This window comes from Colias eurytheme, chromosome 7, assembly GCF_061535395.1.
Source record: "Colias eurytheme isolate Ceu_HAF_F1 chromosome 7, ilColEury1 Martin Lab GWU primary, whole genome shotgun sequence".
NCBI lineage: Eukaryota > Metazoa > Arthropoda > Insecta > Lepidoptera > Pieridae > Colias > Colias eurytheme.
The window spans coordinates 279586-295045 of record NC_142986.1 but is presented as its reverse complement, the minus strand read 5'-3'; the positions used below and the strand labels follow the sequence as shown (position 1 = coordinate 295045).

Here is a 15460-nt window from a genome sequence, read left to right as displayed (position 1 = left end):
GAAGGTCGTTTTATAAAATACGGCAAAATAAAGACGTCCTCAAAATCAAAGTACTTAAGTAAATATAAGCTTACTCCGAGATATCAAAACCTTTAGAAAGATATCGCGTTTCGTTCACACGCAGGGCGTTAAGAAAAACGAGCAAAACGACTTGTATAGACCCTGGTTTTGTCTGATATTGTGATCTCGGGCCTTTGTCCGCTCGGACCGAGCTTTCAAATTACAACCGAATTTATGACGCGAATATACAGGTTCATTTAATAACTTGTGATTGGATTTATATGGAATTGGAAGTACAAAGTAATGTTATAATAGATTTTACGCTATATTGAGGTTTTAAATAAAATTTAATTTAATGTGCCATACAACCGAATACCATCTGAGATCTTATCCAATTTGAGAGTTACATGCTTGATTATTATTTAACTCGTTATTAGATCTTGTATTATTTCTATAAACAGTCAAGTTTCTACACGAAGCATAGTTACTTGCATGGTTGCTAGTTAGACGTAGACTTGATGATATGCCAAGTCGTAATCTATGTAATATATTGCAAATTTTCAACTAAATCCGTGAAGTTATTTGACAACAAACATCTAATTGACAAATAAACGTATGCCTAAGTTATAATATGCATTTGACCTACGTGTTAAACGCTGTTTTTCACATATGTGTTTACTTTATAATAAAGCCACATAAAACAACGACTTAACGAAGTATTACTTAAGTACTTATTACAATATCGATTAGACAATTTGCGGCATATTTACCTCGCTAATGACTTATTGTTTCACAAAACAAACGTCAATTAAACGTCTTTATTATAAAATTACAATATAACTCAATTATGACGTCACGCGTGTAATTATACATTGTGTTGAACACATGTTTTGTCTTCGACATGGTTTCGAAAGCTCTATTGCTTATAACAGTAACTATGTGTTTAACTGTCAATATTAAACTAACTAGACGGCTGGGCTTTGTTCTTTTACTGCAATATCATTAATAGGATAATAATACGTAGGTATGCTATTAGGTATGATTTGCCTTAGAAATTTTAAGGTTAAGTTAAGTTCACTATCAGCTTGAGCGAAAGCTCAGAGAAGAAATAGTTATATTTATTTTCATATGAAAACCAATCTATAAGCATACATTATTGATACACTTTTTGTTTAAACATTTTAAAACTGATTCTATTTAGTTGTAATTTTGTCCATCACTTCCCCTTTAAATAAACTAACCTTATTAAATATTGAATTTTTAGGATTCAAGCCCGTTGTACCCATACCTAATTACAACTTCTAATTTATTTCATTACTAGCTTTCCGCCCGAGGCTTCGCCCGCGTTTTCAGAGAAAAACCCGCATAGTTCCCGTTTCCGTGGGATTTCCGGGATAAAACCTATCCTATGTGTTAATCCAAGTTACCCTCAAAATGTGTGTGTGCTAAATTTCATTGTAATCGGTTCAGTAGTATTTGCGTGAAAGAGTAACAAACACACACACATCCTCACAAACTTTCGCATTTATAATATTAGTAGGATAGGATATTTAAGTCCACAGGGATATAAACAGTTGTTCCCAATTTCAATTTCCAATGACCTATGCTTGTATATATTTATAACACCTCATCACTTTGTACATGTTCCCGCGGGACGAGCTCCCTGTGGGCTTGTAATGTTAAATGATTGTAGACCTTTATTTGTTAACTAATGGATGAGGTGTTTACTTTTTTTTAGTATGTAGTTTTATGTTTATAAAAAATTGTGTTTAAGCTTACATTTGTGGTTGTTTGTGCTTTTTTCTGCGTTTTGTATCTATTGCATTTATTGGTTTATTCTAAAAAGTTAGTCATTTTCACCAATGCTGCAAACCTATAGGTATCTATACGGTTATAAATAGGTAACTGTTTTCTCGTTGTTAGTTTAATTTTAATAAAAATTTAATATCATTTCAGTATCAAAACAATTTATCGACTGATTGGACTTATATACCCACTACAAATTTATGTCTTAATTTCGCATTTTAAACACCAACCAAGTCATTAAAATCGATCATTAACAGTCGGTCTGGTCCGGTGTCCCAAACCACTGCCAAACCTGTACTCTATTCGTGAATTGGGTGCAAAATATTTGACAGTCACCCCTCCCCCTCCCCTGTCCCCTCGCACCCCTCACCCTCACCCCCCCGCTAAGAAAGCTATAATGTTATTACCAGGCCATTATATTTTCGCGCTCGGCTGCGCTCGTTCGCCTAATATCCCCCTCTTGTTTATTGTACACTTTTCTAAATTAGATTTTGTTAAGATTTTGTATTTTTTTTCTCCTTTAAGTTTCTTATTTTTATGTGCGGATTATATTTTGTGATTGTAAGTGAAAATGAAGCTAGGGTTGACAAACGCTAGCCTACTAAGATGAAAATTGATTTAGATTAATAGTCAGGCAAGACCTGTCGCTCATTCAAATTAGTAATACACGTAGGTAATTAGTTTGTAGGTAGATGAAACTATAATTTTAAAATATTAAGTAGGTATAGTGTATTTATCGATAACAAGCATTTATTTGCATTGCGAAATGATACATCATAATGGGTTTACCAACGAAGCTTATGTAGTTAGGTAGATATAAGTTACATATTATGTAAATTTATTGACATTATTTAAAAGAGCAACTATGGAGTTTCTTGCCGATTCTTCTCCATAGATACTGCTTTCCGAATCGGTGGTAAATGTTAAAAATACTATGTAATGACGATTCGAAAGTGCTACTAAATAGTAGTCTAATTGAATAAATGAATGTTTGAGTTTGAAGCATATGTGAAGAATATATTATAAGACACCTAAAAATACTACTCTATAACAACCTAGGTTAACCTACAAATTGAAGAGATTTCATAAAAAGTGTATGTATTACAGGAATCATAATACCTACTTCTCTCTTGTATGCCTATTTATTTTACGTAAAATATTTTCATCTCATATCATCATTTTTAAAGCCTTCGCGAATCTAAACATTCGAGAAATATTTATTTAACTGATCTAAGCATGATGTAGAGCCACAGTAGAGCTTGCATTAAGTAAGAAAACCAAACCAATAAACATGAAAAATCACGTAAATCTAACATTCTTGTCATTAGGCAAGTTGATAATTTCCGACGCGAGAATAATTGCCAACTAATTAACGTCGGTTCTGTCAAAAGCCCTTTGTACGCGCCGCTCCACGAGTGCCAATTAAAATTTTACATCAGCCGCCCTCGCTACACTGGCCACTGTTGAAATAAATCTATATTTGCGGAAATCATACGTCGCTAGTGGATTATGAGGTTTGTGAATGGAGGTTTTATAATTATTATTAGATTTAATCACGATTTAATAAATATTCTTTGGGTTTTTGTTACAGCGCCATCTAGTTGTGGAGTGAGGAAAGTTTGCATGGGAGGCTGAAGCATTGTCTTTGTAGGTATACAGTTATACATACACATACATATTATGCGTATATGAACACCTAGACACTAGAAAAACGCTGTTCGTCGTGTATGCACATTTTTCAATAGTGATCAAACGAACACATTCTAGTACAAAAGTTGGTATCGCTAACTGCAGAAGTCTACATTTCTCTACCTGCTAATATAATAAAGATGAAATATTCTGGGTATTTGTATATAATATGTTTGTCATGTTTTCAGACGAAAACTATTAGATCGATATCAAAAACTTTTTATTTTGTAGAGCTAACAATGTAATAAACCTTGTCCCAAAAAAATGCTATAATCAAATTTAAAATCAAATTATATATTTGCAAGAAATCCAGTAACAAATATAATAAATATTATACAACAACATGTGATACAGTTTATTATGTAAATTAAAAAAATAGCTCTTTCTTAAATTTTATTCATAATGTAGCATTAAATAGGTACGTACCTACATACCTACCTAGATCATAAAACAATATTGACGGACCTTTATCATAAAACAATATTATCATGGGTTGTACCTAGGTTTAAAAGTTTAAACCAATTAATGTTTGATACAGCTGTCCAATTCATATGCGTCTCACGTCAGACAGTGTCTCTATATAGCACTTATATATTACAATTATATACCTAAGTATATAATAACCATAAACTACAGCAAGATTTATTCAATTCTAAAGAGGTTTCGACTTTCAATTGTAAATTTTCCTTAAGAGGCCGCCATGGGGAGGCGCCCTCCATGTATCACATGTTTACCTCTTGCCTCTTGCCTCTTGTACTCTCTAAATTATTCATAACACACGTCTGTCTCGCCTTTGTGGCTTTTAATCTAACACTAATAAGCTAAAGCCTGTGACTAACACATTGCGATGCGATACAATTAACAGTATACAAAATACTTGGCTCATTTTTTGACATATGTAGGTGTACAACTTTATCATGTCATGAGGAATATTTTAATCATGCCAAAAAGTTTAACCACTTACCTATGTACCTATCACGAACTAAATTTTTATTATCTACACTTGGAATTAAAACTTGGAAATTGAAAACAAGTTTCTATACCTACTCTACATTGTTATTTAGAGATAACTATACCTATACCTACTGTGGAATGTGTTTCATGTCTTATATTTGAAATTAAAAAAATTGAAAATGACTGACTAAAACTCATTATTTGAGGTAAGATTGTTTTCTTGTAAATTTTATTAGAAAATGCTATGAATTTCCGATTTATTACAAAAAATAGTTGCACTAGGTACCAGGATTAATCAGTTTGTGTACTTGTCTTTTAAAAATATTAAATATATTAAGACAATATATTTTTATTGAATGGAAAATGTTGAATGAAAAAATTGAATGTAAAATTATCGAGTTAACCTGGTTCAAAACTAGATGGCGTTGCAACCAATATTTGTGAAAAATCCTTAATAAAGAAAAACATTTTCACCTAGGTATATTCCGACAATTTAACTATGAAAAAAATCTTAATTGTATTCTTATTTAAGCACTTAAACTTCAATTGATTCTATATCCAAAATATCGTACGACAACCTTACTTTTCAGAACATCGTATCGACACCGTCACGCATTCGTATTACTTCCTGACGTTGTAATGAGGCACTCACACCTCGATTATAATTGCTAATGAGGCGTTAATACTCCCAAAAGCCTGCCACATTTGAACAGCCCTATTGAGTGGTAATAAGGTCGATGATTGCGTGTCAAGTGCGCAGGTTCGTTAAACCGAGGGAGCGAGGGGAGGCTGGTCTAATCGTAAAATATTATTGTTCACATCACAGAATTAATAAGATAATCCCGTTATATTTTATAGATCTGTAAAGTATTTATGAAATAAAAAAATATAAAGTATCTATCTTATTTGTTGAAAAAAAAGAAATGTTATAGCGCTGTCAATCAATATTACTATTAAAATAAATTACAATATGTACCTACTTATCTCTTTAAATGAGTTTTTTTGGTACATAATTTAACTAGGAAAACAATTCGTTAACTGGATATGTTTTTACTGTGATTTTAATTTGAGAAATATTTTGATAGAGTATGTGCAAGGAATATGAGAAATGATAATACACTTTATTTTAATGATTGTTTTTATCTATAGAGTGTAGATACAATATAAAGCTTTAATATGTTGTTATTACACACTATAATAGCTCAATAGCTACCTGATATAAGTAAATGTAATAGTCATTCATTTTAAAACGAATGTAGATTATTATTATAATATTACAATCGATCTTTCCACTGATTGCACCTTTATTCCATTGAATGACATCCGAAAAAACAGAATATTTACAGTATTACTACAGCATAAAACACCAAAATTAAATTAACATGATTAAGAGATATTGACGATTTTGAAATAATAGTAAATAATTTGGAAATTGTGGGATTCTTTGAAGTATAGAACATTTTAATATTTCTGACATGTCGCCTTTATTCTAGTCACAATAATATGCTCGAGCATTATTGTGACAAAACGTGATTAACTGTACATTTCGCGTTCTGAGACACTTATTTTGACACTATTCAATTAAATTATAATTAAATGAAACATTTCAATAGATAATACTATAAATAAATTATAACAACGTCTCAAAATATCCAAAAATTAAATTATTTTTCACGTAAAACTTCCAAAATAGGATAAAATCTAAAACACGATGTTCAGCAATGTTCAGCCCTTACAGTTTCCTTATTTTACTATTAAAATTAATGTAAATATAAGAATTTTCTGCTCAGTAATGTAAACAATAATCCCTTATTATTAATATACATAAATTGTGTGAATTTTTAATTAAAGTTATACTTAAAATCAAAATATATCGAAGCGCACAGATAGGTTCACCCTAGTAGCGTGTAGAGCATGCAGATTTACTTCATTTATATTATTTTTTTTTACGAAAATACAATGTATCTTCGTCTTTAAAGGCGTATTACGATAGATGCACTAATTGCTGCATCGAAGAACATATAAAATTAACAGATTTCTAATAAATTATAAATATAATAGAGTATTTCTGGAGCGTGTGAAAGAGCAGATGCCAGAGAAATAGTAGACCTTTCGATGACAATTTAGTATATTTGCCTGACACTTGTTTGCTTAGTATATCACTTACACAGCTAGGGGAGATTGTTTGCACACAATTTTGCTTATTAGCACGTTTTTAGAAACGCTTACTTTGACATTCAATTCATTCCAAGTTCCTCGAGCACTAACTGGAGATCAATCGACAAATATTGGCAATTTGATTCAGTTGATTGGAAAATACGCTTAATTTTAGTATTCTTGATTATTCTGCAAATAAGAAAATGTATGATACCAGTAGGGTTGTCGAACAAAAGTTTGTATAAATCAATCTCGAAGTTGCTACGCGCGTAGATACTCTATTGCGCGGTTGTGTCGTAGATGTTTCGAAATGTGCTAAAATCGTTTATTTATTGATTATTTTTTATTAAAATATTAGTCAATAAATAATGTGGATGTTTATCATAAAGTCATTGAAGAGTATTAGAATTGCAGAGGTAGGTTTCAAAGTTAAATGAACTTGAATTTTCTGCTCCTAAACATTCATATCAGAGTGATTACGACTGTTCGTAGAACTTTGCTCTATATGCTTTGCTCTACTCTACCATTTGTATTTTTTTACTAATGAATGTCTAGGTTTTATTTCTTGCCTGCTTCAAAAGTCTTTGTATAAATAGGTAATTTAAGCTTTTACTTGAAAACTATGGCTGGTGTTTCGATTATAAACGAACATAACATGATAAAATTCATCTAAATTGATCGCTAAGATTTGATAATAGGAAAAAATAAGGACAACCATAAGCACGTTTAAAAATTTTTTGTTGAATAATATGAACATTATTTCTCTGTAAACACCACGGCTTTATCGAATTCGTTAAGATTATTCAACTTTTCCACATAGGTATTACAAAATACTTCTGATTGAAGATTTACAAAATTATGCTTTCTACTTAACAAATTTCCAAGTCAAAAAGTTACTTCATTAACACGAAAAAAACTGAAACGCAAATCAAACGGCGCCGAACTAAATCCGATACTTTCGTCGCAATAGTTGTTATTGTTACAGAACCACTTAGCCGAGACAACATCTTGCAAGATATTCGACACCGACCACATACCACATTCAAATATACCCTCTATCACAAGGGAATAGAGTTGATTTTGTTTCTTTGTTGGAGGTGGGAGGACCGCAAATGTTACAGTAACTGATAACCTTGTAGCAGTTAATAATATCTATATTAACTAAGTGTGGAAACCTTCATGTTGACACCTCGAACCCTCGAACGGAACTGTTATTTTTTGGGCGACATTTTTTATTTATATCCCGTGCAATGTATAAGTTTACGGTGTCTAAATATAGGATGTATGTGTGTGAATTTGGAGCAAACGTTTGAAAGTTTTTGAAGTGAAACTTCTTTTTCGGGGTTGGAAAAAAAATTAGTGTAACACTTTATCGTTACGCGTGACATTTTTCCGTTACGCGCCATCTTGATTCGACGTATTTCTGTAAAATTGCATAAATTATTTTTTTAAAAATAAGGTCATAAAGAAGTTTCACTTCTTACGTGTGTACACTAGTACACGCACACATTTTTTTTAAGAATTGTGTGAGGTTGTTACACAATATGTCTAGAATTTTTTCGGGTAAATATGGATATTAATAAACTGAGTAAATAAAGAAATGAATTAAAGCTTGAGAAGTAGAGCTTTCCTAATAAAAGTATAACATTTTAGGAGAGTTCATACAGATGAAAGAATAAATTTTGCAGAGTGAGGTTTTTTTTTCTAAGATATAAAGAATAAGTAGTTGCAGAGTAAATTAAAAATAAAATGAAAATAGTCCTCTTGCATAAAGTTATTTTAGATGTCGATAATATTATGTCTTCGCAGAATCGTCTCCAATAGTACCTACTACCTACTAGAAGACAATTCATTAATGTAATTTAAACATAGGTACGTAAAATTCATTTAAATACAATATGGTGTGCACTAACACATGGAGACGAGACGGTCAACAACCTAAAGATACGCTGCATAGTGTATACGTAACTACCCGACTAGCTGGCTAATTTTATATGATTTTCTATATTAATGTCTATTTATATAGGAAATAAGAATACGAAAACTGATTATTAAAATATAAACAGTTACGTTTAAAGTCTCTACATTTTTTATTTAATAATTAATTCTTTGAAAATAACTAAATTTTCTCTTAAGAAGGTATAATTTGAGAAAATTTACCTATTAGTTACCAGAGCCTAGATATACATATAATATACTCATAATTCAAATATAATTTATCAAGTCAAAAAGTTCAGCTAGATTCAGTTAGTTAGAAAATTAATGATTTATTAGTGTAATACTTTTTGGTCCTACAAGTAACTTATTTGTACTATTAAACATGTTTTCGACGGCGCGAGTGTAGACCACTTCAACTTAAATTAATTAAAACTAATTGAGTTCTGTCACGGGTTGTTCCATGAATAGTAAGCTTTATTCAAGTCAAACCACCAAATTTGTAGCTGTTTTGTGTAAATTTATGAGTATATTTTTTTTATTATCTGTAGGTACCTACTTAATTTTATGTTCAAATTTCTTACGTCTTTAGTCTCTGGTCTCTACACTTGACATTTTATATATTCAGAGTGTATAATTATATAAATAGCGCTGACACCATAATTTCCAAATTAAAAATGGCGTCTTTCTAAACAATAGCAACCGAAACGAGCATCGGGTTTCATTGTTTTAGGAACAATAAAAAGCGCGGCCATGTTGTTGGAAATGTCAATTCTGAATTCCTCCCCGCGGCGTTCCAAATATGAAATTCCCGCGTAGAAATGGCGGCAATTTTTTACAAATGGCTGCCGAGCCCTCGCTAGTCAGGTTGCTTTTCATAAACCACACAAGGGTTGCAAAACACATGTGAAATAAGCCAACGTAGACATTCCAGAATTTTCTGCCGCAAATCGATGGCGAGCGCGGGAAACTAAATACCTATACGTACTCTCTGTACTCATACATAAAACTAGAACTACATAAATATGAAAAAGGTACTGAAAAACACTTCAAGGCAAAACAAACGCGGTAAATTAATATCGTAGCATTAAAAAGCAAAGCCATATCAAAACCTAATGACGTAATTCGAGCGCCGGAACTATAACCTCTAATTTGCATCCAACAGGATCCTCACATCCCACCTAAGCGAATTGCCTCTAAAAATATTGTAACACCACTCTAGCGAGAAACGACTCTATTAGCTGCAAATCAGGGTTCAATATCGGAAGTGAGGGTTTGATTTATGATATTGGCTGTGGGCCTGCGCCGTGACGTTTGTTGTTTGGCGTATCGCTAAGACAAAGGGGCGAGGGGTGAGGCGGGCGGGGTGAGGGGCGAGGGGCACGGGGGGTCGCCCCCCTCCACACCACCTCGAGCCACTTTCCTAAATCAGTACCGTGTATTGTTCAGTATTAGTTCCTGGATAGGAATCCGCTCTTAGCTGGCTCATATTAAGGCATGCGTGGTTTATTAAGACTGTAGGTAGGTAGCCTACATACTACTGATTTTGAAGACTAGCAAATATTGAAGTTACAGAAATTTAGTTAGTCTCTAGGTATATCCAGTTACAAAATATGGCCAAATAAACCCTTGTTTAAGTCTATGAAATGTTGTGATTCGGTATTTAAAACATACTTAAGCAAATAAATAAATTGTAAGAATCAAGATCCGAATAAAATACTAGTTCAGAGAGCTTTTTGTAACTTAAATAAGTTGGAGCTTAATATGAATGAATGTGAATGGATGATGAAAATTGAATATTATGATGCTTAACCCGCCATTGGTGACCTCATATGTCTGTGAGACCGGGCAGTTAAACAAACCCAAATATTTTTGTCACCGTTTATCGAATTACACTGTGGTTTCGAGTAGCTGCCTAATTTCGCGCCCCCTACCCTACCCATACCCCACGACAGCGACGCGGGTGCACGTTACTGAGTTTTGGCCCCAACCCGGTGCGTGAGACCGGCGTCACCAACTAAGTAAGTAAAATGGTTATTGTGTATTTTTTTTATTTTACTTATTTTGATAAAGCTATTGTTGTAATTTATAGTTTAATCATATAATTCTATTATTAGTAAGCGTTTTGCTAGTTTTGATCGATATTTTACAAGAAATTCCGTGTTTTTTGTTCAAATTGTGAACACTGTTTCAGCATGTCTTACGAAAGTAATCAGTGTCGTCTCGAGGCTCTTTTGCAAGAAGCAGTATCTGATGAGGACAGATTACAAACATCATCGGAAAGTGAATCTGGAAGTGACTTCGAACCAGATAATTTTGAACCAGATCGCACGTAGTACCAATAACTTGCTCTAGTTGTTAGGCTGTTGAAGATGAGTGATTTTAGTATTGTATATTTTTTTTGTTGGTCGAAGTATTACCATTTATGTTACTTCATTTTATGTTTTCAGTGTCATAAGACTGACTAAGCCTAATTTTACTGTTAAATAATTAAGATTGATGCTTTATTTTTGAATTTTAAAAAAACTTAGTTAAAATACTTGACAATTTTAGTTATTTCAAAAATGTTGTCTTATGCTAATAAAAGAGATTTTATTTATTATGTACCTATGTTTTATTGACAATAAAAGATCAAATTTTATATCTATCCCAATGAAAAGTAGCATGAACCGTAAATTACAGATAAACTCGTAGTCAAAAACCCCGGTGCGTGAGACCGGGGTCACCAACGCTGTAAGTCAAATTCACGTCACCAATGGCGGGTTAAGAAACACAGGATCAATGTTTGGTCAAATCTAGCTTGCAGATGGCCACTATATTTTAAGCATCCGCTAAGAAATAATTTTGTTAAATTCTACCTCCAAGGGTATAAAATAGGGGATGAAATTTTATCATATGAAAATTTCGCAACGAGCAATTCTTGCCGGATTCTCTGAAGAATCTGCTTTTCGAACCGGTGGTAAATTTTAAATTATATTTTGAGTGAATAAATGTTTGAGTTTGAGTTTGTAATTTGATTCGGTTAGATAAAGGAACATGCTACTTAAGCTGGCTACTATCATTTAGCAGATACAGTAGTCTGCTAAATGATGTGCATTTTTGACGTGACAACGTCTTATAATTCGATAGAGCCGGCTGCACGCACGAAAAAACATGACTCATGCGGCGTTACCTCGCTCTGAGGCGTTCCATGTAAGGCTTGAAGTGCAAGCGAGAGCACGGAACGAGCGACAAAGAAGCACAATCAGACGTTGTCACGTTCAACTGTCGTCTGCTGCAGTAAACCGACTTTACAGACAACCAATTTTTTTGTTCTTAGCTTCGTATTAACTTTCGATTGTCTGTCTAATTTCCAAAAAAAATCGTATAGACTTTTATGTGATTGTAACTACTAGGTACCTAAAACCTTCCACGGAGTTGTAATAATAATTAATAACCTACTCTTATACAAGATATAAGAAACAACAAAAATAAGTACTACTGTTTGTATGCGATGGATGGTTTTTATTTATAAATCTTCTCATCCAATAAATTTGATGAAATTTTTAAGCTAAGGCTACTTATGTTTATTTTACATTTATGTACGTTTATGTACCTACCTAGGAAAGTTTTACAATTTTCTATGATGGTTAATTAATTAAACGTATTGCACGACTTGACGTTTATTACAAGAAGAAATACTTACGAACATACTCCAATACGTTTGATTTTGTTACATAATATCTTATATATAAAATTCTCGTGTCACAATGTTAGTCTGCCATACTCCTCCGAAACGGGTGGACCGATTCTCATGAAATTTTCTGTGCATATCGGGTAAGTCTGAGAATCGGCCAACATCTATTTTTCATATGTACCACGGGCGAAGCCGGGGCGGACCGCTAGTCTTATATATAAAATTCTCGTGTCTCAAATCACAATGTTAGTCTGCATACTCCTCCGAAACGGGCGGACCGATTCTCATGAAATTTTCTGTGCATATCGAGTAAGTCTGAGAATCGGCCAACATCTATTTTTCATATGTACCTACCACGGGCGAAGCCGGGGAGGACCGCTAGTAACTTATAGACTTACCTTTTTACATTATTAAACACAACAAAATCATCAAACAAAAAGCACACAGAATTACTACAATAAACAAATAAACTTAATTAACTTAAACCGTTGCTTACTAAGGCACAATAACTATAAAATAATGAAGCAATTAAACTGTTACTAAGGCACATTCCAAATTACAATCATCCAATAATTAAATTACCGTAATTAATAAAAACAACCACTGACCTGAGAGGTGCGTCTGCGAGGGACTGTAGGGTGACTTGATTTGCGGGAACCCTGCAAGAATTGCATTCTGTTACAATTTGTTACAGGAATCTTAATTTGCTAGGGGCGGCTTTCAGTTACATTAAGATGTATCTTTATCTTTGATTAAAGTACAGATTTGCAGTTAAAACTCAATTTCCTAACTTAATATCATTAAAATGGAGTAGGTCAATTTATACTGACTATATATACTGACTATTTATGGTCAGTATTAATTGAGCGACCTACTGGCGAAAGAATATTAAAAATTGCTTGAGCAGCTTGTGAGCACACAAATATGCACACTTATTTAAATAAACAAAGAAATCTTTACTTTTTTTCGAAAATTGTAATAATAATAATTAGACAATAGATAAATGCAAATATAATTAAGAATCAGTTTAAATATTACCTAGTGATGAAAATGCAAATATAAGTTAAATAGTTACTTTGTATTACCTCTTGATAGAACTGCATTTATACATTTAGATTTTCAAAATTAAATGCGCTCAATTCATAAGCTTTACACATTTGTTTTTTTTTTATTAACAATAAAATAATTACATATTTCATTTTGAAAATATAAATGTCTAAAGCAAGAAATAATTTACTTACAATATTCATTTTTGTAACAAGCAAAGGTTCATAATTATATTTTTATGACGTTTAAAACTGACATTTTTCTTAATAAATTATTTAATTTTTAATGTACCGAAGTTTGTAAACTCTAGTTATGTGAGTGTTCAATGATACTTTGTTCATTTAATCTCATAAATTAAAATTTATTATTATTTGTTTTTCTTCCATGTAGGGTTCGTGTAATACATACGTTCGTTAAATAAATTAATGTTTTGCCGATTAATTGTTAGTAGTTAGTGTCTCTCGTTATTTTTTATTTTACGCTAGCATTACATTTTAAACTTTGGCTTTAAATGATATAGTGAAATAATGTGTTAAAGTCTTTAATTCCTTAATTTAATTAACGTAAACAACCAATACATTTCACAAATCATTAATTAAATTATAACCTACTAGCGGTCCGCCCCGGCTTCGCCCGTGGTACATATTTCGCAATAAAAGGTAGCCTATGTTCTTTCTCAGGGTCTAAAGATTATCTGTGCCAAATTTCATCAAAATCGGTCCGGTAGTTTATGCTCGAAAACCATACATACATACATACATACAAACCTTTCCTCTTTATAATACATATTAGTATAGACAACTAATCGTACCCACAAATTCACAAACACACAGCTTGTCAAACGATCTATCAACACTTAGCACAAAGTCTATTGTACATTTGGCACATTGCGTAGACCAAGATCAAATTTCAGATGAGATAAAAACGCGAACAAAGAATCGAATTTAGATCGTGTTAGACAAAGGAAAGCTAAGACGATGTTTTTTTACAATTTCACGAGTTAACAAAGGTTAAATACTTCCTCAATTATGTGGAAAATGTATGCATTGTCCGTTCTGTTGAAAGGTTTGGAGAAATTTAATAGTTTGGAAAATATGCCTGATGTTGTGGTTGTGTCCATGTTTACTGGGTTTTTGTAGCGTGACTATAATAGGGTTCATACTATATTGAATATGAATAATATAGTTTTACTAGCGGTCCGCCCCAGCTTCGCCCGTGGTACATATGAAAAATAGATGTTGGCCGATTCTCAGACTTACCCGATATGCACAGAAAATTTCATGAGAATCGGTCCACCCGTTTCGGAGGAGTATGCAGACTAACATTGTGACACGAGAATTTTATATATAAGATTTTGAATTATATATTACGCTTTGAAAAGTATACTGAAATAACATGATGAAATATGGACTAGTAAGCTTTCCACAGCAAATCCTTCAAAACCTATAAAGATTTCACTTTTTACCGAAAATAATAAAATTATGCACAAAATCTTTAAATTTTAAGGACGTAGATGTAACTCATAAATTATATTAATATAACATTATGTTAATTTGGCTTTTCAGAGCTCTACGCTACTTATGTCTATTACAAAAATAAATTCATTTTTAGTTCATCACGGGATGATATCATAAAATGATTATTTAGTCAAATTCAAATAATTAATTTTACCAGCTGTTTATTCTGTTTGTTGCTATCTCTATTTTTCATACCTTAACAATTTATTAAGCTCTCGTTTTTAAATCTTTGTACAGCTCTACATTTAAAATATAAATAGTTAATTAGAACCTTCAAATATTTAAAATATTTGATTTCATTGAAACTAAAATATGATTAAATATTATCTATTGACATAACCCGTATAAAAAATTATTAACTGCAGCACCAACATAGTTAAAAATTCCTAGTAACTTTTAATTTCAATTACATTCAAAACTTACACTCTATTTTAAGGTTGACAAAGTATTTTAATAATACGAATAGATTTGACTTCGTGTAGCGTAATTTTAGCAATTTATAAGTAGCTACTTTAGGGAAGACAATATACTTTAACAACCAAGTCGATTGTAACGTTTTTCACTTAGATTTGAACGTAACATGCAGCTGATGGCAACCCATCAATAGCGAGGTGTCAGGTTGCATCACACAATACACTCTTGAGATAATGAGCTGCTGACTTTTTGAGATCACTCCTAC

General features: G+C 32.2%; 1 protein-coding gene across 3 annotated transcripts in view; it reads right to left on the bottom strand.

Annotated features, from left to right (window-relative positions):
• Vsx2 (Visual system homeobox 2) overlaps nucleotides 1-15460 on the bottom strand; it is a 109378-nt gene that overhangs the window by 70182 nt on the left and 23736 nt on the right. For all 3 annotated transcript variants that reach the window (XM_090103895.1, XM_090103893.1, XM_090103894.1), the window contains exon 2: nucleotides 12826-12876. In XM_090103895.1, the coding sequence (XP_089960021.1) occupies nucleotides 12826-12876 (51 nt within the window). The remainder of the gene's footprint in view (nucleotides 1-12825; nucleotides 12877-15460) is intronic.